The 25156-nt window shown below is 37.1% G+C and overlaps 1 protein-coding gene and 1 long non-coding RNA gene across 6 annotated transcripts in view; one reads left to right on the top strand and one right to left on the bottom strand.

The window, feature by feature from the left end:
• Window positions 1-21125, bottom strand: part of LOC142974360 (uncharacterized) — a 30584-nt gene extending 9459 nt beyond the window's left edge. For both annotated transcript variants that reach the window (XR_012959562.1, XR_012959561.1), the window contains exons 1-3: window positions 21005-21125; window positions 20327-20644; window positions 18080-18158 (exon numbers count right to left, since the gene is read on the bottom strand). This is a non-coding gene — a long non-coding RNA (uncharacterized LOC142974360). The remainder of the gene's footprint in view (window positions 1-18079; window positions 18159-20326; window positions 20645-21004) is intronic.
• On the top strand, window positions 663-25126 carry Lrp4 (LDL receptor related protein 4). 4 transcript variants are annotated; one of them, XM_076116636.1, is made up of 36 exons: window positions 663-840; window positions 4230-4404; window positions 4643-4828; window positions 5034-5140; window positions 5218-5422; window positions 5788-5917; window positions 9920-10026; window positions 10416-10575; window positions 10908-11058; window positions 11392-11572; window positions 11966-12107; window positions 12342-12528; window positions 12927-13080; window positions 13400-13609; window positions 13781-13962; window positions 14375-14538; window positions 14826-14963; window positions 15043-15148; window positions 15462-15612; window positions 15919-16080; window positions 16437-16652; window positions 16942-17131; window positions 17206-17296; window positions 17380-17542; window positions 17624-17757; window positions 17918-18005; window positions 18093-18198; window positions 18277-18580; window positions 18698-19020; window positions 19143-19266; window positions 19355-19449; window positions 19529-19772; window positions 19978-20236; window positions 20345-20539; window positions 20671-20849; window positions 21077-25126. In XM_076116636.1, the coding sequence occupies exons 2-36, from the start codon at window positions 4311-4313 to the stop codon at window positions 21212-21214; spliced, it is 5766 nt and encodes a 1921-aa protein (XP_075972751.1). In that variant the 5' UTR covers window positions 663-840; window positions 4230-4310; the 3' UTR covers window positions 21215-25126. The 4 variants fall into 4 exon arrangements, with proteins under 4 accessions (XP_075972751.1, XP_075972748.1, XP_075972749.1 ...); XM_076116633.1 differs by having other exon boundaries at window positions 19978-20242; XM_076116634.1 differs by lacking the exon at window positions 663-840 and adding an exon at window positions 1331-1483 and having other exon boundaries at window positions 19978-20242.
• The last annotated feature ends 30 nt before the right edge of the window (window positions 25127-25156 follow it).

Here is a 25156-nt window from a genome sequence, read left to right as displayed (position 1 = left end):
CTACAAATAAATATTTCAGCCGTTATCTACTTAACGGCTGCAATAATTTTGTGTGATGTATGTTTGAATTAAATTGGAGTTAATTGTATGGCATTTAATTCAGACTGTCGCATGTCGTATGGCTGCGTGCAATTAGTACATGCTATATTTGACGATCACACTTATTGAAAACATCCGTCCACTTGAACTAATTGATTTTAAAAATAAATGTGACTCATTGCAATTTAATGAATGTCTCCTATAACTAACGTTATCAAAGCTTCTACTAGGTATATGTTTAGGCCTTTGCAAAATTATTCTACCTATTCTATGGTGCCGATCCTTTATAATAATGACAGAACACTCTGTGAATAGAACGAAATCATTTGTTATTAAATAAGAAAAGCTCTACCTAATTCTAGACGGGTTAAAAGGAAAAACTTGGCCGATGATGAAATAACTAACTATATTTATAAGCACTTTATTTTCATAACGCTTTATTCACAGTAGGCGATACAATACAAATGTAGGGGAGCGTTGAAAGAGATTTTATATAGGCGCAAGGTAGCAAGGGGCGGCGAGCTCCATTCATCGACGAGGCGCAGACTGCGCGGGGCGCAAGGCTTGCGGGGCGAGGGGAGGCAGAGGTTCCAGATTACCTAGTACCTATCCCAGTCGCGCGACGGGAGCACATCTGAGTACATGCTCTGCGTATCATCCGTAAGGAAATCAGAAATAAAAACATTCAGTGATTCTTGTTACAGTGTTGTGCAATACCAGTGGCTCTAAGACTTGGAAATTATAACGTTTGTGCCATCTGTTTCTTGGATCGGAACATGTCATCACTCACTACAGTATAAGGTACCCATTTTGAATTAATCCCTATCTATGTTCAATTAATATGGAGGAGAGATATCATAGATAAAGCAAAAAAGCCAATTATGTGCGCTATTAAGTTCTTTCATTATAATATACTGATATTTGGTTCAGCTGACGTAGTTTTAATAAGGCACTTTAAGGGTGGTATACTTTTGAACGTAAAAGCTTTTGTAGTCGATATTTGTTAAAATGGCTACAGAATGTGGTGGCTTTTTGTGGGATTCAGTATTTTACGTCGTTTGCTGTGGATTCATGGTCAGATCCGTGGGCGGCTAGAGGTGTTGAGTTTCAAGCTCTCAGCGGGCGACGGGGGACGGGGAGCGGTGCGCGGGGGCGGGCGTGGGCACAAGCCTCCGCGCATTTCACCCCCCGTATTGATCGCTCAATTTTCAAACGTATTTCCTAAATATTGTCACAATAAAACATTAAGATCTGTAAATTGTGAATGCAATGGAAAATAGATAACATTGGATATCGATGAAGAGACGTTGTAATGTTATAACATTGATAGATTTTGTTTCATATAATACGTATTATTATAATATGCCATTGGAAGTGGTCTATTCAAAAGTGAATGTGAAATAGTGTAGTATCCTGTCTACAAAACTGGAAGTCTGAAATACGGGTGTGTACGTGATGTATTGGATTAAAGTTTAGTTAGAAAAGCGTTATCCAATTCTGTGATTAAAACGTACGCGCGACATACTTTAATCTCGTAAATGGATGCGCTTCTCACTGAAGGGTGGTGGCGTTTCCATTGAAATATGTAGTGTGTTGGGAGATTAATGAAAGCTACCTATAGCAAATACATACTAGGTGTTGTGAATAAATTAAACTGTGATGAATGCATCTGATTCATAACATTTGAGGCTTTCCGATTCTGTTATTATGGTTTTCTACTTTTGTTGGCAATCTTCTCGATTGTGATTGAGATTGCTTATTCTATATTTTAATAAACACGTAACTATCTAATATATAAATTAAGTTGTATCTCTTATTTAAATTGCTAAGTAATTTGCGAATAGGTTTCTTCAAATATGCGGACTAATTGTTAAGATATTGCCAGGCAAATTCTTATGTTAAGATTAGGAGTAAAGTAAGAATAGGACATTTTGTAAGCTTACAACAAAGCTTAGGACATTCTAACTGCGTAGAATGCGCGGTTTGGTGCGTGGTGAATGAAAACGAGATCAACAAGTAGCTAGTAACATCGGCTTTCGGTCGTGTCTCGCGCATGCGTCCTACAAAACCTTAACATCCAATATGGCCGAGTCATAGACAATATCTTATTAATGTATAACGATAATTATAGCTAAGATTACGAGTCTATTCGTTCTAAAAATGACTGTATTACAGTGAGTGACCTAGCCAAGTTACAGCGCGCAGGTATGACACCTAATTTGTTTGTAGCATTATGTAGAGACAAGGTGCTTTATATTTGCATAGACTTGTATTAAACGGCTATATCCTGTTCTTCTGAAGAATATTACTGGACAGAGGAAACATAAAAGTTACATTTGAGGCTCTAAAGTTACATTTGAGCTTACGTATTTGTAAGTACTTTGACCAATTGGCAATGCCAATTATAGCCATATTGATAGAAAAACCAGACGAGGCATAATAACGCAGTTAATACGGAATTAGGGAAAACCATGTATCTTCATTTGTATGAGCCTAGGTAATATAAGCTAAACCAGTATTTTTTTTACAATAAAGATCTAGTGATAAAGTGAGGTCAGTTGTTCAAGAGTTGTTGCTGGGAGCACGACATGCTCAGGTCAAAGTATCATTCTATTTATAGTTTTTCTTTCTTTAGCTTCGGACAATATATCTCAACGACATGGCGAAGAAATTGATCTTATATTATGCTTTTTATAACATTTTTTTTGTGGGACGCAAATGCAAGCATGTTGTAAACAAATTACGATATTTTAATGAGTTTACGTGGTAGCTACTTTTGTTGGATTTATTGTAACATCCTTCAATATTTTACACGCATACTTGCACGCATTGCTTTATTTACTAAGTGATTTCAAATACTTAATTAATTTATTGTACTCTTAGACCCGTTATTAAAACATTGCACCTCAAAACCTAGTTGTTGTTTTCTAAATATATTAACTCTACAATTAGATAAATACTCGAGAATTGAAGCCTTTAAAAATTATTCGCCTTCATTGCACAAAAGGACCTTAATAAGTCAAGAGCAGTGCGTCGAGGTTCCTACATCATGGTCAGGCGAAAACTGTTTATTTAAACATAAAAAAATATTCATCAACCTTATTATAACAAATGCGACAAAAAATCGGAACTCATCTATTAATACCACAGAGGTCACGTTTTTTTAAGTATTTTCGGCTTTATATTTTAAAATAGAAAACCCGACTACTTTAGGTAGGCTCAATAAGTCAATTAATCAATGACCGTGCGCCAGTCTGATAAAAATAGAACCGCCCTATTTCATCTTGTAGGCATCGTGGATGTAAAGCGACTAAGGGATTATGCATCTGATGGGGAACGTGAGCCACGTACGTAATGCCTTCTGGAGGCTTTAAAAAGACTTCTATCGATGTAGGTCACACTTACTACTTGTAGTATCGGTACTTATTTATTCCTATCGAGTCATTTTAACGTGTTACTTTGCGGTTTTTTTCTCTCTACATAATTAGACCACATACGCAAAATTTAAAGATAATATGAAGTTTAACTAAGATAAATCTTGACAAAAAAAAACTATATTTTATGAAGACGCCTGCTCAGATGGCTTGCTCAGCGAAACAACTGGTGAACATTTTCTGACCACTCCCATATTGATGATAGAAAAGCAACATAATGAGTACTATGTAAATCTGCCTTTCGACATTAATTGCAATAGACTCAAAATGATAAGGAAATGAAATTGTCGGTTATACATTAATGCCAGCAGTTACAGCGAAAGAGTTAAGTGAGTCAAGTGACAAAGTCCCTTAAGCCAATTATTGCTGCAAATGCTGCATATTTGTGTAGTTTTGAATCACGTCAATACACCTAAGAGGATAATCATGCCTGATCTAGAAAAGGGTAAAGTTAATTGTAAATGGGAAAATGTCATCCGGACATGCTATGAAATTAACAGAAGTTTATTAAAAGAATTATATTCAACAACAATACCTGTATTTTTAAGGTTTATCTAGATTTTAGCGACACTTTCATTCGGACGGTTGTCAACCAAAAAAATGTAATAGTATATCTTTTGAAGCGTCCTGAGGGAATCGAAAAGAACTCATAGAAAATTGTTATTGATGTTGATGATTCTGATAATCGACGAATCAGTTCAGCAACGGTTATTTAGTTGTTATAGTAAAGTTGTAATGAAGTAATTTTTGGTTTAGTGGGTACGACATAAGGAGCACCCCGACATGGTGCATCTATCGCGGTTGAGCCGCGCGGGCGCCGCGCAAGTCACCTAGGCGATGCGAGCGCGGGCCCGCGACGCTGGCCGTCTTGCCAACATGCCAGCGCCGCTCATCGTATACATCATTTCTTTGACTTTTCTGTGGATATGTGGTAAGCATATATTACCAACCTATTGCGTAGCTGTTTTGCTTTTAAGCTTCCTGATTATAAATTCACAATAGCATTAAACTCCATTAATAGAATTCGATTCCTCTCATTGAACGAACAGGAATGTTGTTTCTGAATATTCTTAATATCATCATAAAATGAATAATAAAATGATATATGTAACTTACATTAACCCTTAGCATATTATGTGTGTAACATACATTTATATTTGTTAAATTAGTAAAAGCAGACGAAATACCGGGGCCGGTGGCCCGGCCAGCCAATGGCACGGCGGAGCCACCAGACCTACGGTCACCGATGGGAAGAGTGCCTCCATACCAACCACCAGCTATCGGCTTTGGCGGCATGCCTCAACCACCCGGCTACTGGTCCCACAATCAACATACGCGCGTCGAAGGCTGGCATCGTAAGTTCACCCATAATTAATTAAGAAAATTTATTAACAAAATTGCTATTTATGTCAGTTATTGATCAACTAATCTGTCTGCCTACTGTGCCTGTATGCAACTTTTTTTCGATATGTGCTTAGTTAGTAAATAGGTAGCCAGTAATTGTTCTCTTTTGATCATGAATCTGATCAGACTAATTTAAACAATTGTGTCTTTCAACAGATCGTTCTCCGTATAAAATAGCTGGACTGTCTCATGACGATGTTGTTGACCACGAAGTGGACGGAGGCTGCCACCAGCCGTGTCCGAAACACCATTTTTCGTGTCAGGTAAATATGTCACACTTTAAAAAAATACCATTTTTACCCCTCAAAGGTTCGCATAATTATGTGCAATTTTGTTTTAGATATCTTGCACCTGTATACCAATGGAGAAACGTTGCGACGGTAAAGTGGAATGTGCTGAAGCCGAAGACGAGAACGGCTGTACACCACCTTGCGACGAGAACCGCAATAGAACGCTCTGCCACAACACCAACGTGTGCATCAAAATGGAGTGGCTCTGTGATGGCGACAACGACTGCGGCGACTTCTCCGATGAAACTCAATGCGGTAAGTAGTGTCTACTGCCTATGAATTTCCATTCTTTATTGGTATCATACGTTTTGAAAATAATATGAGAGAACATTACACTTACAAAGACACGGAAAAGATAACAACAAATAGCTGCTATCAACAAAGTTTGTAGCTTTAACCTCTTAGAAGATGCGACTGATTTTAAAATGCCTGTATATCATGTAAAGATGACTAATTTTTCCACATCCCTGGCAATTTTTAGGGAACCTTAGTTAATAGTCGAATAACTACTAACGTTCCTTGACAGTTCAGATTGAAAAGAATCTTGTATCATTTGAGAAGTTTTGTCTAGTACATTCTACGATCTGATACCAATGCTATAGGTAATAAACTTTGTACAGGTGGATTTACCAACTGCACCGCAGAACAATTCACATGTGCGAACGGCCTATGTATCCACAAGGACTGGGTGTGCGATGGCGACAACGACTGCCGAGACAGCTCTGATGAAACTAACTGCACCAAGGGAAGGTTAGTACTCTCTGCCAGCTCTCTCTATGATAAGAAACTGACCACTTTATGTTGATTTCTGCAGGTCATTCAGAAGTTGAGATATTTGTTAAGACAGAACCCCATATTAATAAAGTTGAGGCGCTCATAGCCAAAGGTCGGTAAAGATCTGTAGGTTAAACAAATCTCAATAGGTGCGGTCATTCCAAAGATGGGTGACCGCATAGTGGTATTTGAACTAGGCGTCTCCGTGCTTCGGAGGGCACGTAAAATATCGGTTGTTATCTACGACGATAACAGTCGTAAAGCAACGTGAAAGGCCTTCGGGCGGCTCGATCAACTTTGACACTAGGTTAATCACTAACCATATGATAAGAAGAAGATTTTTAAAAAGTATTCGTTTTTCAAGCACTTAGATGTAGACTATACAAGTCATTGTCGTCAATAAATAGCATAAAATAAAATGTATTTAGAGAAAAGTCTACATTCATGCGGATATTTTTAGTCACTACTAGAAGCCTTAAATAAAATTACGAGACTGTTCCGCATCAGTGAGCTCAGTTGCAGTGATAAGTTAATATAGACATGTGACCTATTTGCACCCGGCATATTTGAAGCTACAAAGACGATGTAGGTAGGAACCTATATCGTATGGTGAATCCCATTTATATTGATGTTTGTTATTCCGATCTAAATATTATAAGTAGGTATTTAAGTTATAGAATACTCTTTTGTGTAAAAAGTTCTCGTGTCACAATGTTCTTTCCCGTACTCCTCTGAAATGGCTTGGCCGTTTCTCATGAAATTTTGTGAGCATATTGAGTAGGTCTGAGAATCAGTCAACATCCATTTTTCGTACCCCTAAGTGATAAGGGTTGCCCACCCCTAACATTTTTACAATAGTTTATTTGGCAAAACAACGTTTGCCGGGTTAACTAGTATGAAAATAATCTTCTGATAAAAAATCTCAACAACTACTTAGAGTAAAACAAATCATACGAACTTTAAAAAATGCAAGGACTTCAAAACGCCCCATCGCAGTCAAAATGAATCATATTATTATGATGCTGGAAACCAAAGAAGAATGACAATATGAGCTATTGAAGTCCTTGCATTTTTTAAAGTTCGTAGAATTTGTTTTACTCTAAGTAGTTGTTAAGATTTTTATCAGAAGATTATAAAAATTGACTGCGATGGGGCGTTTATAAAGAAAATTTGGCTGCAGTAACAATTACAATGCGGCATTATATGCAAATTACTCATGGCCAATAACACTATGTTAGTCATGGCATACAATGGTCACGAACCTTACCTGACGCCATAGTGACTATAACACGAAACAATATTTATATAATGTTTTATTTTACTTCTTTTTTTTAGTATCAAACGATATAAGTTCGTGATTTAGGTTAATCGTGCACGTGATAATACTCAATTGAAGTATCATCTGAATGTTTATGTCGTCTTGTGGACTTTTTTCTATTTATTCAATCAAATCAAAGCAAAAGTAAAGACAAAAATTCAATTATTTTTCAGAACATACAATAAGCAAGGCAAGTAAGCCTTATTTTTTATATCTTCATATTTTCATAAAAGAGCTTTATCGTGTAGGCGGAAGTATTAGTTAGTATAATAAAGTGATATTCATTGAACTACTTTGTTACATCTAGTCTTAAGCTGCCTACGAGTTATATTAATAGCTGTCGCTTCAGACAAAAGCCCACGTAACCTTTGATGCACTGAACTTGATACATTTCACAATGTTAAGATCACGTCTGTTTGATGTTGATATTCACTCGGATTCTTTGCTATTTATCTATACTAATATTATAAAGCTGAAGAGTTTGTTTTTTTGTTTGAACGCGCTAATCTCAGGAACTACTAGTCCGATTTGAAAAAATGTTTCAGTGTTAGATAGCCCATTTATCGAGGAAGGCTTTCTATCATCAGGATACGACCAATAGGAGCAGAGTACCAGTAAAAAATGTTACGAAAACGGGGAAAATTATGACCCATTCTCTCTTATGTGACTCAACGGAATGTTGTGCGGGTCAGCTAATTATTAATAAACCTTAGATCTAAAAACTAAAATCTTCGACCATAGGTACGTTATTTGTCTACCAATTAAATTAGCTATTCTTTACGAAATGTCAAAATCACATTTTAGTATACAAATATGATATAGCGACGCCACAAGTTTCGAATTTAAGTTACGATCCTAAAGTTACTAATATAACTTTGCAATCTATAAAATAGTTTTAACTGCATACGTATTATAGACAAACGCTTTACAAGCACAAGTCCAATATTTTTTCGTTAAACCTGTCAACTACCATATTAACGTCTTGATGACGGGACTTTATATCTACCAGTCGCTGACATGTGTCGGGGGTTTGGCAACTTTGGTGTACAATAGTGTACATATTCTTACATGTGTATAAAAACGCATATTATAATTAAATTATTTTATCCCTTTCCCTGGAAACAATAATCGACTGAAAATATGTTCCCAGAAATAAAACTAAAAGAGATGGAATAACGTCTACTTGTAGGGATTGCGATCTGCTATGACATTCGCGGAATACACGTAACTTTCAACAATTTCAATGGTATAACTGGTATAATATATAACTTTCGATTTAAATCAATTTCAATGGTATAACTGTGTAAACTCCATGATTATGTATTCGAAATACCTATATAAATTGATATAAAAAATTAAGTCGTAGTTAATTTTTTATTCGCCTATAACTTACAACTAAGTATAGATCGATTGTGTTATAGATGATATTTTTGTTATTATAAGAAACAAACCTATCCACTACATTCCCATTTAAAAGTTTAGGTGGGACTTTCAGGATTTTATTTTACATTGCGCGGTAGGAGCTGTAGCGGTCGGTAGATCAATACGTCGGGGGGTCGGGGCTGAAGCGGGGGGTGCACGGGGGACGGGGTTGGCTGCCATGACGACGCGCCTACGCTCTCCCTGCGTCCCTTGAAGGAGACTCGCCCGATATATCCCACTTCCGTGGGCGGGCTCATTATAGAACAAAATCATCGACGTGATTAACATTACTGGAAAACCTACTAAGGAGTGATAAAATGTTATGTATGAATGACTGATACCAATCGCTTGAAAGCGTCGAAATAGGACTTTTTTAAGCATTGACGGTTATAGTTATCCTCAACGATTGATATTTCTAAAAATATTATTATGATCCAAGCAACAACTTCACAATTTCCGGAATCGTGTCGGACCTTGAGTAATTAATAAGAAACTGACGATTATTGTGAATTTCTATAAAAAGGTAGTCGACATAACAGGAGAACGGAACGGATACAATTCAAACGTATAATTCTATGTGATATTTTTATTTGTATGGATGCGATGGTGTTAGTGACAAATTAATTTACCCCCACGTTAACACCCACGGTGCATAGACCAGCTAATGGCGTGGGTGTTACACGTTTAAAACGAATAATTGCACTTCTGGGAACTACGTATTTCAAGCACATCGCTGTAGGCTTCATACAGATACGTTTAATCGGATCCCACCACAACCACTAGCAGGATTAACTATTGTTTTCAGTTTACATTCTGTACATATGTATCTAACTGTCAGCTTTTGATCATTTCGTTCTTTGAATGGTTTTCTTTTTAAATAATTGTGAATACATACCAAATTTTTTTACCTTAATTACCCGATTATTTTATCACAAAAGGATTAACGGTCTGCTGTTATCAGCTGACTGACTATGTTCTGATTCAATGCGGGATATTGGTGACCAACAATAGCAAAATAATAGCCGGCGTTTTACTTGACATCTATATTTCCTTACCTTAACTTGCTGAAAGTAGGTTTTAGCTACCTTTGACAAAACTAGGTCACAGCTGGGACGCACCGTGCTTACAATATTTGCAAGGATTTCGCGTATCTTTTATCTGATATTTTCTCATCTTAATAATAAACACTTTGTCATACAACGGGAAATTTTAAAAGTAGATTTAATTATTTTGTATAGATGCCGAGACGATCAATTCATGTGCATGAACGGAGAGTGCATCTCAAAACACTGGCGCTGCGACAAGGAAGCCGACTGCCCTGATAGCTCTGATGAAGCAGAATGTCGTGAGTATTCCCTTTTACTATTTATTTTATTTTCTATAGTGAAAACATGGATTTTACTTTATAAAGATAAATAAAATAAGACAGAAAGTAACGGCGGCCAGAAATCATTTGTTTGAAAAAATAGAGGACATCAACAGATGATTACTTGATTTTCATTAATTATAGTCAAGAGCAGTCACTGGCGACTACAGCATTAATACTTAGTGCTTAGCTTAGATATATTATTGTAGTTACGAGTGACTTTATAATACCAGACATCATAATCGGAAATACTCTCAGTTTTTTATCAACTGAAAAATTCTTTGAGTGACACAGCACACTGACACTTATTGTGTACTCAGTTTTCCAGCAACAATATCATAACTTTTATCTGATTGTTTGACCACCAGCTGTGGATCTGATTCGGTGCGGTGAGAACGAGTTCCAATGTGACAACAAGATGTGCATCCGTAAGGACTTTCACTGCGACGGAGACAACGATTGCGGCGACTGGACTGACGAAGACTCTTGCCCCATGCTCACCTCGAGTTGTAACGCGGGAGAGTTCAGGTAAACAGAACATATTGTTGATATTCATTATCTATGAGCATTGAAATAGAGCTCGAATCTTTAAGCTTGAAACTAGTTAGTAATCGTTTAATAGATTTATGTTTTGGCTTACGTTCGTCATTTGGAGGTAAATGGAGTGGAAATATTTTAATCTGGAGTTCTTCGTGCCTTAGCAGGCATCGGAGATACACAAGACGATCTAAGGCCCTATATTAAGTCGTTAGTGCAGGCTTTACAAATATGTTTAGGTTCATCATTTTACTTGGTGCCACTTTATTTACTTAGAGTAAAAGTGATAAATTCGTTTTACTAAATGCCATGTGTATAAATAGGTGCAGCGACGGTAAATGCATTCCTGACCGGTGGAGGTGCGATACAGAGAGAGATTGTACAGACAGCGGCGATGAGTTGAACTGTGAACCGAACTCTATGCGCAACTGCACCGACGACGAATACACCTGCACTGATCGACGATGCATATTGGTGAGTTAGCATTATACTATTTGGATAGTTGGATGCAAGACGAATGTAATAGATTATATACGAAGCTTAAACCAACAGTGAAGAAGAAAAGGATCCCGAACTGCGTTGCTATTCACATTACTCTTTTTTGTTTTTTTCGACATTATTATGACTATTACTGACACGTAGTGCTTATGCTTATTGATATAAAACTGGAAAAATTTAAAATTTTGTCTTCAATATGAATTGATTTGAGACTTATTTAATGCTTATCAATATTGTCATAAGATACTGCAATTTATTAAATGTAAAGTTTTACAAAGCCGTTACGCATTTTATCTCTATCTGCAATAGAAAACGTGGCTGTGTGACGGGGTCCGTGATTGTACGAACGGTGAAGACGAGATGAACTGCGTGGTTCACTGCGAGGCCGACCAGTACACGTGCAAGACTCAAGACCATCTCATCAGCAGCGCCTTCAGGAACTGTGTCAATAGGAAACATGTTTGTGATGGCATGAGGGACTGTCCTGAAGGTATGATATTAGATGTTTTTCCTTTTTTGGCTTAGCATTTCTGGACTTGTTTAGCAACGACCTATATAGCTGATAATGAGGGATAGATAAAACGCTTTTATGATTTTAGGGTATAATTGGTTCACATAACATAATAATGGAGTTTCGATACAACAACTTCTAATGTAGGTTCTCTTGTTATAAGGAATCCTACAGGAAGTTTGCCCTAGTTTTATTCTATAACCTATAACATTATTATTACACGTCTGACATTTTCCGAACTTTACCATCCTATTTACCAATTTGTTAGCCCTCACGGACAAATGGCCATCAAAGCTGACATTTAGCCAGTTTTAGCAAACCTTAAATGTCAACGAGCAATATAACAGATTGTTCTGACATTATTTTGTTTAGGTGACGATGAAGACCGATGTCCTAAAAAGAGGGAGTGTACTTCGGAAGACAAGTGCGAACCTGGCATGTGTATCACGACGTTTGATGAACGACAAGCTTGTACCTGCCCTCTCGGCTTCCTGCTGGCTAATAACAATCACAGGTACGCAAATTCGTAACACTTTCACTAATATTTATGAGAATAATTTCTTACATTGATGGTTTATTTTAGCAGTGTCTTGGCTTTTCAATTAGGTGTGAAAGTTTTAATATCTTTAAAGAGGATTGATTGAAATGGATGTGCAGTTCAGCATACAAGAATTTCCAAATACCATTTAAACAATAATAAAAGTATTGCATTCGGTGCCTTTATAAACAAATTTCTTCCATACCCCAGTTGCCGCGACATAGATGAATGCATGTACGAGCAAGACCCGGTGTGTTCTCAAACATGCTCGAACACAGTGGGCAGCTACAAATGCGGTTGTATGACGGGCTACGTGCTGAGACCTGACCGACGCTCCTGCAAACCTACTGGAGAATCACCCACCTTGCTGTTTTCTAACAGGATTGGGATTCGACAGGTAAATATATTGAGGTTATTTTCATAGGCCATTATAAAAACAGCCGTCTATTTTTGAATGATTTGGAGTTCGTTGCATACATAAACATAGGAGTACATCATCGGGATTTATAAGCGTATTATAATAGGAACGTGTTCAAATTTATTGGTGGTGCATCGAATCTGTGGTTCTTTAAGCAATTGCATATTGAACACTAAACAATCTGAGACAAGAAACCTGGGGCTATGGCACTTCATTTATAGATATCTTAAGCATTAGTAAGTGAATCGATTACAGCAGGCTACTCTATAGGGCAGGTCAATAAGTAGGTTTCTATATAGTTACCGATTCAGACTGCAAATTACCAATGGTAGAGTATTATAAAAGTACCAGATTAAAAAAAAAACTCTTTTGTCTAGGTGTGGTTAACGGGAGACAACTACATGCCAGTGGTAAAAGGACTACACAACGCCGTGGCTCTGGACTATCACTACGAGAAACAGCTCGTGTTCTGGACTGAAAACAACTTGCGCGTCATTCGGGTTGCACAGATACATAACAACAACCTAACTGGTAAGACAAACACACTGACACAGTTCCTGTTATCTAGTTCCTTTTTAACTTAACCGATCTTGATATCTTCGTAAACCATACACAACCAGAAAGAGTATTCGATTTTAAAATAGTTAACTCTGTTGATCATCAGAAGCAATTAACAATGACACAACACATTTTGCAAAGTCACAAATAACGCACACAAACTAAAGCACCTTCTTAAAGACATCACCATCCAGTAATCATCTATTCTTTTTGAATAAGACCCTATATTCCTCAGGTATAAAGATATGAGGAACTACGTAAGAACTTATTACATCAATTAATTTCCTTATAGACGTAGTAAGGTGGGGTCTCGAAACACCTAGTGGTGTAGCCGTTGATTGGATCCACGATCTTCTCTTCTGGACGGACTCTGGCACCAGAAGGGTGGAAGTGACGACCCTGGACGGTTCCCAACGAGCAGTTCTCGCTGCCAATGATCTGGATAAACCGAGAGCTATTGCCGTACACCCTGGAGATGCCTTGGTGTTTTGGACAGATTGGGGTAATATTTTCATTAATGAATATGTCGGCCAATAAGTAAAAGAGAACCCTACCCTCTTTTTTTTAGTTTCTGGTTAACGGTCCTACTCTTGAAAAAAAAAAAAAATTAAGCATAATTTTAGTACTTTTTCTTTACAAGGGAATAAATATTTCATTACAAGTAATTATTTAGGACCAAACCCCAAGATAGAACGAGCAGATATGGACGGTAGCAGACGCAAGAGCATCATAATTGACAAAATATTTTGGCCTAATGGACTGACTATTGACTACACGGAATCCATGATATACTGGGCGGACGCTAAGCACCATGTTATTGAAAAGGCGTCCTTTGATGGACGTGGACGTAAAAAGGTAAGGAATATACTTAATTTTATAACATACTTTGGTGCATTTGCGTGAATTTGGTATAGCTAGCTATGCATATGTCATGTCATCATCAGAAGACTGTATTTTTCAACTGCGTCATGATAGTTGGGAAGATTAGTCACAAATCATACTGATTCGCTAGTCTTTCTACAATAAATTGTTAAACGAAAGTAACTTTTTGCGCGGCTAGTCCATAAAGATGGTTGAGTTTTTAAAGCTGTTTGAGCGTCTTCATAGTTCGGAAAGTAAGTACAACTAAATACATCGTCAGTCTGGATATTATGAAGTAAAACAGACCTTAAGCTAAGTCTTTGACCAATTTGTCACAAGATACAAACACCAAAGTAGAGAAAGCTAGAAATTCACATAGTTGAGAGATATGCTATTCCTTCTGTAGATAACAAACAAAGGTCTACCACATCCGTTCGCGCTGACATTATTCGAGGACGCGATCTACTGGACCGACTGGCATACGAAGAGCATCTCCACTGTGAATAAGAACACCGGGATGGGCATACAGACTGTCCACGCTGGACTTAACGTTCCGATGGATATTCACAGGTATTACAAAATTCATTTAAAGACATGCATTTTCTGAAGAAAATGGCGGAGTATAACTTTGAACATAATTAGTTCGAATTAAAAAATAATTGCTAACAAATTGTACAATGGTTAATTCAAAGGTGAAAGATTTTTTAAGGGAAGAAAATATTTTGAGACCCTTGTCTCAAAATATTTACAAACTATTCGCAAGAACAGTAGAAAGTTTGTCTAAATGAGACAACTATAGAAATCAAATGCAATTTCAGTAACTGTAAATTATTTCTTCACCTCTTTCATTCCAACAGTTACCATCCACTGCGACAACTTCGAACATACAAGAATCGTTGCGGATACAGCAACGGTGGCTGCTCTCACTTCTGTCTACCGAATAGCGACGATCACTCCTGCCGGTGCCCTGTGGGCTTCAACTTGAATGACGACGGGTAATAAACGTCACAAGATTGAATAGGAAGCCTATAATAAACAACTGTATCTCAAATTAATGAATTCTTTATCTTTTAGGCGTACTTGTGAAGAAACTCCCGAAAAATTGTTACTGTACGCTCGCAAGAAGGACATTCGGCTGAAGCAACTGAATCCAAGGAAGCAGACTGATTCTTTGGATATGGTAGGTTTCGAAGTATTCATAACTAAAGTAAAATACAAAACGCCAGTACGAAAAATGCATAATTAGATCAAGTAATTTGCAACCATGTCTCGATCCATAATATTATTACGACGAGACTTAAACACTATTGAAAATGATGCGTAACTCGTGATAGTTTAAAAGCATTAAATGTCTATGTAATAGAGATTTTTCGAATGATATCAAAGAGGAATTCTGTAATAAGTCCCCTGAAACAAACAGTTTCTTTGCTAACATAGAGCTGAATGATCAGCAACTAAACAGTACCTACTAATATACTAAGACATTCGATCAGGTGATTCCCGTGGAGACGATCAAGTCAGCTGTGGCGCTGGACTGGGATCACAACACCAAGTCGATCTTCTGGACGGACGTGGAGAAGGATACCATCAACCATGCTAGTTTGAACGGCTCTAATCAGAAAGTTATTGTAGGCTCAAATCTAAGTACGTACCACTGTATAAAATATATTTAAATATTTTTATCTGCACTCATTCGGTTAATAATGTTCAATTACCTTGTTTTTAATAATACAAGATCAATGTTAAGCAATTTTATACTACTAAGTAACCAACTTAGTTTTTAACGCAGTCATTACGGAACTGCAAAGTCACAAAAATGAAATTGCAGATGTAATGAATATACGTCATTTTGAATTGAACAATACTCGAATAATTGATTTCCTTTTTGTTTTCATTTGTTGTTTACTATTTGCGGTGAACCTGAAACTGCAACAATATTGAATTTTCCAGTTTGGCCAGCGGGTTTAGCGTACGACTGGTTGACAAATAAACTGTACTGGACCGACGCTGGTACCAATAGAGTCGAAGTAGCGAACGCTGACGGCAGCATGAGGACTCTACTCGCGTGGGACAATATTGACAAGCCGAGAGACATTGTTGTTGATCCTATAGGTTTGTATGACATTACACAAGTATAATTTTAATTAGCAAAATTTTTGTAATTGATAAGATTGATAAATTAGACTCCTTTTACTAGTGTCATCTGATTTCTGTTGAAGCATAGCTAAATGTTATTATGTATTTCTTAATGGCAATTCTGCTATGAAGTTACTATGCCTTAGGTTTCTTATCTTGCTTATCAGCTAACTACCCTATTATGAAACTTAATTAGGGAAGATTTACCTACATTTAAAGTCACGGATACCTAAAAAAAGCTATCATAGCACTTTACTACATATGCAATAGGTTTTATAAGCCTCATAACTGAATGTAGATAACATGAGTGAATAACCAATTTCATCTAATAGGTGGAGTAATGTACTGGTCGGATTGGGGTACCAACGCTTGCATCGAGCGAGCAGACATGGACGGTGGGAACCGCAAGCGACTCATCACCGGCAACATGTCGTGGCCTAACGGTCTCGCTCTCGATCTAGCTAACAAACGCATCTACTGGACTGACGGTGGCAATCAAACTATTGAGTACGCTAATCTGGATGGCACTGGGAGAACTATTTTGATTGGTAAGTGGGAAAAGAAAAAATAATCTTTTTGATGGATATAAATCTACTATTATTATTATCAGCCCCTATTATTCCATTGCAGGGCAATGGCTTCCCTTCCCTCTAATAAATGTAAATTTAAAAAACAAAATTGGGCAATTTTTGACTAATTACCTTTTTGATTTATACAACATTTTCCATTAATTTCAAATTTTCGAAAAAAAAATCAGGTGTTCTTAAGGGAAAATAGGTTTTTTGAAAGGTAATCTGCTCAAATATCTTGTTATCTATAAATTGGCCTATTCAACAGGTCAACATCTACCTCATCCATTTGGTTTGGACCTCTACGGGGACGAAGTGTTTTGGACGGACTGGGACACTCAGTCTATTCAAGCAGCCGACAAGAACACCGGCAAGAATCGACGAACTCTCGGCTCGGGCGTGGCCGGACTTATGGATGTTAGGGTGTTCCATAAAGAGAGGGTTACCGGAACCAACCGGTAAATATCTTACAATACTTTCAAATTATATGAAGATTTTATACAAATGTCTAATTATGTCAATAATTTTCTAGATGCGGAAAAAATAATGGTGGTTGCTCTCATCTCTGCCTGCTGAAACCTGGTGGCAAATCTTGCGCTTGCCCTATAGGAATCAAGATCAATGTAAGCTAAACTTTAATACCTAGTCATATAAACGTATGTACTTCATACCAATTTACATTGCAACTTATTTTGTCAATTTGCAGAAGGATGGTAAAACCTGTCCCAGCGGTCCTGTCAACTATCTGATATTCGCTCATCGTGTGGACATTCGCGTCGTATCTCTTGATGTTCCATACCTTATTGATGTGCCCTTACCATTACCAGCACTTAAGAACGCTTTTGGAGTCGACGTAGATCACAAAACATGTAAGTAACATTTCCATTCAATGAAGAGGGGAGAAGAAAAGATCAAAATGTTCTAAATAATTAATTCTGATGTTTTTGCAGCTCTTATTTACTGGACCGATACTGGTGAAAGGAAGATCCAACGAGCTAACAGAGCCGGAGATGTTATTGAGACTATCATTGGTAAAGGCTTGCACACTGTTGACGGCATTGTAATTGATTCTACTGGACGCAAGGTTTGTATATACATATCGCGTTATAGAAAGAATTGAATTTATTAGGTATTTTCAGAAAGTTCCTAATAGTAAACGTGGTATGCCATAGTTCTGTACATTACAGGACTCTACAATTTTTGATAAACTCTTGTAAATAATAACATTTTAAATGTGGTTTTAGATTTACTGGACAGACGGAGGACGCAACAGTGTCGAAGTGGCTGAGTTAGATGGCAGCAACAGAAAAGTACTTTTCTGGACCGGCTTAGGTTAGTATGATAGTTTCACTTGTAGTAGCTTAATATTATGTATATTATTTAAAAATAAATTATATTTAACTCACCTCGTCTTTATAGATTCTCCACGCGCCATAGCTTTGCATTACGAGTACGGCCTCATGTTCTGGTCGGATTGGGGAACATCTGCAAAAATAGAAAGAGCTGATATGGATGGAAACAACAGGTAACTTAAAAACACAATCAAGAATTTTAAGCATTTGTGCAGTTGTACCATATCATTAATTCCTAATTAATATTCTAGGCAAATTATCGTCGAACACAATATAAAATGGCCGAACGGTCTCGCAATCGACAAAATCGAGGGTCGCCTTTACTGGAACGATGCGAAGGTGTTATCTATAGAAAGTTCAGATTTCAATGGGTTTGACCGTCGCACTATCATCAGTAATGTTCCATATCCGTACGGAATTGTTATCGTTGGACAACACGTTTATTGGACTGATTGGAAGACTCAGTCGCTGCACAGAGCTGATAAAAATAATGGCAAGAATTCCATCACCATTAGGAAGAATTTGGAAGGACTTATGGACATACGAGCTGTGCAGGTACAAACTGATTTAAACTGTACATAAATCTAGTGAACAATGTTGTACACACCCTTTGTAAATCCATTTTCAATGTTAAAACGTTAATTCTGGAACAAAAAATAATGTTCTTTACAGGGTGAACGGGAATTGGAAAACGAATGTGGAACCAATAACGGAGGCTGCTCTCATCTGTGCCTCCGATCTCCTCAAGGTTACACATGCGCGTGTCCAACCGGCTTGATCTTCAACTCAAGTGAACCGAATCCCAAAGGCTGTCGAAAGTATCCAGAGAACTTCCTATTCTTCGCGACCAAGACTAGCATTGCGCTGATTTCCTTCGACTCTACGGAACAATGGGACGTACCTTTACCTGTCAAGGTGCAGAATGCCGTGGCTGTTGACTTCCACTGGGAGAAGAAGCTTTTGTACTACACCGATGTTGACATGGATGTCATAAGGTAAGATACTAGTTGGATTCGTTTGATATGGATGAATATGTAATATGCATACATAATGATGCAAATAATATTTCCTTCACACATTAATATTGTAAATTAACTATAACCCTTTTTTGTTCCAGATCTATAAACATGTTAAACATGAGTGAGACAAAAGACATCGTGAAAGGCAACATGGGTATTCCTAACGGTTTGGGCATCGACTGGATTGCGAACAACATCTACTGGACTGACAACGAATATAAGGTAAAAATAAAACTAACTAACAGAACAAACAATGATTACACTCAACTTACAAAAATAGAACTTATAATAAATCATTTTATATTCAAAGGTGATTGAAGTTGCTCGGCTCGATGGATCGTCAAGGAAAACCTTGCTGAGCAATTTGAGTGAACCTCGAGCTCTTGCTTTGTTCCCGGCGAAAGGGTAGGTCAAATCAAATTCGCGATAAAAGCTGCATACCAACCAACTTTGTCTGTTTTCTAACTTTCTTTATTACATCTAGATACCTCTACTGGAGCGACTGGGGTCAAACTCCATGCATCGAAAGAGCATATCTTGATGGCAGCCAAAGAATCACAATCGTCATTCAAGATGTCGGCTTCCCTAATGGAATAACCATCGACTACAAAGAAAGGAGGCTTTACTGGACGGATGCTTTGAGACACAGGATTGACACCTCCGACTTGGACGGAAAGCACAGGGTTCAGCTTATCCCAGACGCCAAGAATCCATTCGGAATGACACAGGTAAATTAGCCGAAAATTACTATAGGGATCTTTTGGTACGACATGGTTGCTTAGTAGCCGCAATATACGACTCTATTTTTATTTATTTAAGTAGTTTACTGTGTTGTTGGCGGGATCACAATTAAAGCCATGATTGCCACGAAGCTAGACAAAAAAAAACTCTTATGCATAGATTTTATGTAAATACATAAAATTTTCTTATCAGTTCAACAAATACATCTACTGGACTGACTGGTATAAGAAGGCAGTGATGAGAGCGGATAAGAAAACAGGCAAGAACGTCATTGCTCTGAGAACTGACATGGAAATGACGATGGAGATCAAAGCTGTATCGGGATCTAAACAACGAGGCTGGAATCCTTGCATGGAGAATAATGGCGGCTGCTCTCATCTCTGCTTCTTTAGGAGACACGACTACATCTGCGCTTGTCCTGACGACGCTGACCATCGTATATGCTCGACAGGTAATGGTAATGCAGTCTTTAATACATATCTGATTACTACACGATGCAATCGTATGTTTTAAAGTTTCAATTATTATAACACTGACTTACCGTTTCCTATTCTTCTAGTACCGAAGAAGCAGTTAAGTATGAAGATGCCGAACAGCTATCCAGCGGACTTCGACTACTCAGACATTCCCATGGACATCGGACGCTTGCCTCCTCAGCCTGAAGCTACCGACACCAGCACTGGAGCTATCGTGGTCACGATCGGAATAGTCTCCTTCATCGTACTTGGCGTGTTTGTCATCGGAATTGTGTGTGGTAAGTGCATTGAAATTCGTTGCTTCTTCGTATAGCTATTTTATAAAATACATCTTTATCTATACCACAAGTTATTAGTTTTCTTCTGTTCTTTTCAAATTGCGCCTAAAAATAAAATATTGGTATTACAGTGAAGCTACACAGAGACCGCGGCGGCGACTTGAAGGAGAACTATCGCGACTCTGGAGGCCACATATCGTTCCACAACCCAAACTACAGCTGCACCACAGGTGCGGGAGGACCCAGCGCTGAACCCATGGAACGTCGACCTAACCGATTTCAAGGAATCTTTAAATACGACAAGAATCAGGTAAACAATGTTTACGAAAAGATATATTTCAAGCTGTATGTTTGAAGGCCATTCAATCAAGTCGAGTTTTTTAGGTACCGTGGTGGCATTGTCAAAAACAGTTGCCAAAAAAGTTACTTGATTAGTTCTAAGGTAGTTTGATAAATTTTCCTCACATTGTCAATAAGGCATCATTGGTAGTATTCCTGTTAGGAATAGGACTAAAGTTAAATGTGACCGTTGTACAGGAGCGAGTGACAAACGTGTACATCCCGGAGGGCACGAGCCTGCTGCCGCCGCCGCCGCCGCCGCCGCACCGCGCGCCGCCCGCGCGCCCCGCCACGCACGACGACTTCGAGCCCGTCACGCTGCACTCCTACGCGTAAACAAACACACCCCCACTGGAACTAAAACAGACTATAATTGCCGACGACTCTCACGATTCAACCAACGATACTGTGTAATGTAACCGAATCGTGCGATTCACCGACGACTCACGTGTTGCGGTACTAAAACGACTGTAATTTACCGGTTCATGCTCGTTTATCGAGCTTGCCTAGGACTAAAACAAACTACCGTGGCGATACAGGATGGTTTTATAGTAACGCTCATGGACTGCGCGGATTGTAAGCGGGTGACAACGTAGCGACGTTTTATTGCTATGCTTATAACCCGTAATGTCATGAGATAGATGAATGGCCACGCTTACTATCCGCGCGTATCGTGTGCGTTATTATAAAACCGCTTTAACTCTCGCAATAACACCTATTGATTACAGCGTTAGCGCTAGTAGCCAGTAGTGACGACGAAACGATAATTCTAATCTAAAGGATAGGTGATGCCTGTTTAATTGTTGAATTTTAGAACGGGGGCAGAAGGACTTCATTAATACCAAAACTTTTTTGTAAAACTATCTCGTCGAAAAGACACAGGTAGGTGCATTTTTTTTTACAATAACTTCAACTACTAAGTTTTATAAAAAATTAGGATGGTTATCGTTACTTTATTATTGTCATCAACCCTACAGAATGGATGGTACTCGCGCCACAAAATAGGATATTATTATGCTGCATGGGTCTCTAAGGGTATTATCAAAAACTTCAACTACCTAAATCTGCTCATTTACTCAGTTAGTTATTAATCGATGTTCGATTGCCTAATAATGAAACATTGATTACAATATAGCACTTGCATAAACATCAGTGACTGCATCAATATCGATCGAACATCGATTGTTAACCGACAACATTATTGCACGCATATCGTCAAGTACTGAGGAATTTAACAAACATGCAGGCGATACCCCCCGTTCTTAGCTGAGAAAAAGAATTAGGTATAATATAAGGGTGAATAAATACATGTACCATCAATTACATCATCAGCTTATCGATTGATTTAATCTTGGAAACTCCACGTGACAATCCTACGCTGTAAATACTGTTGCTGAAGGCATTAGCGAGCTAGTACTGTGACTATCTGATGGTAAATTGATGGTATTCTGGTTATTTTGCTATTTTATCGTAAACGAAGATGAGAATTACACTCGAAATAAGACTAGAGATCGGTCTGTGTACATTACATGACCTGACAATTAAATAAATTAGGAATTTAAATACGGACTAAGTCCAAACAAAGTGTTTTCATAATATGCTCCATTAGGAATAAGTATCATGATTCTGAGTTTCCAAACATTATTCTGATATCGATGTAAGCGTCAATTGCAGGTAATGAAATAAATGTGGTAATTATAAGATCACTACTTAAGCGAAATAATATTTTGAAACAACAATATTAAAATAATGATTTAAATACGTATCTATATCTAGATTAGAATATAGGTACCTACTTCTACTAAATAGATCCTACATTATTGTGTAAAATAAAATATCTCAAATCAGAATCATTGCTACCGTTCAATACCTATTCAAAAATTATCCGTCAGATTATTAAATTAATACGTGTTTCATATAATAATTATGATCGTTTCATAATACAATCACAGTACTAAGTAAATGATTATTGTTATAGTTGATAGGGTTAGGCCAATTGTTTAGATGCATAGAATGTGAAGGACATTTCTGTCATGTGTACATAGATGTTTGTAATAAACTTACGCACTTAAGATATTAAATATATCGCTGCCAACCCGAAGGGTTTGTATGGATATTAGTATCACAAGTGTGATACCATGCTGCGAACATGACGCCGCCCGCGCTGCCCTCACCGCTCTCGTCTCCACGAGGCCACGCGGCTGACGGGTCAGTGTCGAGGCGGCGCTTCATACGACTGCGTATTTCCCAGCATGATATCGACCTACAACGTGAAGTATAATAATAAATTTATTAATATTTATTATTTTTGTACAAGTCCACTGTCGTTCGTATCCGCGGCTCACGGGGATGGGCGGTAGTGACTTTTATACTATAGATCAAAGTTATATCTAGTTCAGTGTAAGTACGTGTACAGAGGTTTGGAACACTAAGTATGTTCACGCTGCTTATGAACGTCATGGTATCAAATTTATATTTTAACCCGCAGTTTAATTTTATTTGTACGATTTTATATCATTTGGAACGTGTATAATGCCTGAAACAAACACGGGAATTAATGCTGTGAAGTGTATACCGACCTCGTATAAACACATGAACGGTGACCAGTTTATACTAAAGCAAACTAGTAGAGTATTTATCTTATTATTGATTTATATTTTGAACGAGTCAAATATGGATAATATCCAGTAAACAATCATAAAACATTGAGCAAACTCAATCAAAATTTAAAACCAACCGTCTAGGATTAATTCACCAAGTTTAAAATGGTGACAATAAAATATCAATGTAAATAGTTAGTTTTAATTACCAATTATTTTGACAGACAAAATTGATATTGTAAATAATAGTTTGTTTACACTTTGTGGTGTTATTATATATTATAACCGATTTTATTTTACATGAATGCCTACTGCTGAGTGGTTTCGGACAAATGTAACATTCTCTCATATCAGACGTTCATTTAGTACAAAATTAGTATTTAGTATAATTCATTAATGCTTTCAATTGACTCTTAGATAAAAACGGAACTTGATGAATATATTTGTTGAATGACCTAAATATTTTATTCAGTTATTCAGGACACGAAAAATTATTAAAGTTTCACAGGGTGTTTTAAATCTAAGGTAGAATTAGGACGGACGTCAACGGACACAGATCCGATAAAAGATTTTATATTATTTACTTCTAAATCTTAACTTAATTTGAACGGCACCGATACAAAAGATAAAGACAATTAATTGATCTATTTTTTGATAGTGGTTAGCACCACAGTGAACGTTTGAGGTCTTTGGTAACTAACGGTTTTGTAAAACGAAAGTTCCTTTACTTATTCTTATTAACTACTTACTATTGGATTTACATATATGATACGCATGAAAGACTTCAGAATCGATTGATCTAAATATTTTTAATTTTATATACTTAGATATCTATTGTTCATATATATATTTACATGATAATTGTTTCAAAATTGATGTCCATGGTATAAACATTCATAATAATTATGAAACGATAGCATTAAAGTGTGTGTTATTATTAATTGTCGCATCCAGTGGGTACACGTTACATGTTATTTGGAATATCATGGAAACAATCCGCCCTAACTCCAGTTACTAGATATCCGTTCGATTCAAATGTGTATTACAATAAAACTTGCAATCCTCTTTTATTCAATGTTAATATATATATTTTATAACTTCGCGATTATGTCTTGATGGAGACGATAAACATCCATACATATACTATAACGAATCAAAGAGGCTTGGAAGAATTATTTCATATTCTGGTTATAATGTTTTGTATTAGTTTTAAGACATATTTTATGTAAATTGTTTTGTTACATAGCTTGTAAGGAATGGGAAACTAATATAGTGAGTGCTGTGATACAGAATGCTTTGACAGACGTAGTGTGGGTTATCAGCGAAGGCGGTTATATAATATACTGTGTAATTATTCAAAGTTACTTTATGTTATCTACTACTTACATGATAACATTAGACACACGATGCACGTACAATACTTATTGACTTCAACCCACAGTATTACTAACATTTTTAAAAATTCTAAAAAATGATGTGCTATGTGTGCCAAAAATTAACATTTCGGTATTTTAAAATTATTGGTTGGTTCGTATTACTTATAAAATTATTGGGTAAATGAAACAGCTTTTACACCTTATTGCCTCCAATATAAGAGGTGTTAAAACTGTTGTATAATTTATTGTACTGACATTAAAGAATAGAAATTATCCTATATCGTGTTTTAATTTTCCCTTAT

Source organism: Anticarsia gemmatalis, chromosome 7, assembly GCF_050436995.1.
Source record: "Anticarsia gemmatalis isolate Benzon Research Colony breed Stoneville strain chromosome 7, ilAntGemm2 primary, whole genome shotgun sequence".
Taxonomy (NCBI): Eukaryota; Metazoa; Arthropoda; class Insecta; order Lepidoptera; family Erebidae; genus Anticarsia; species Anticarsia gemmatalis.
The sequence above is the reverse complement of the archived record's forward strand: the minus strand, read 5'-3'. Positions and strand labels throughout refer to the sequence as shown.

Coding starts and splice junctions, on each gene's coding strand:
- Lrp4 (XM_076116633.1), top strand. CDS start 4,311: ATGCGAGCGCGGGCCCGCGACGCTGGCCGTCTTGCCAACATGCCAGCG. Junction 19,267..19,354: donor GGACTGACAACGAATATAAG/GTAAAAATAAAA, acceptor TTATATTCAAAG/GTGATTGAAGTTGCTCGGCT. Junction 19,773..19,977: donor ATCCATTCGGAATGACACAG/GTAAATTAGCCG, acceptor TTTTCTTATCAG/TTCAACAAATACATCTACTG.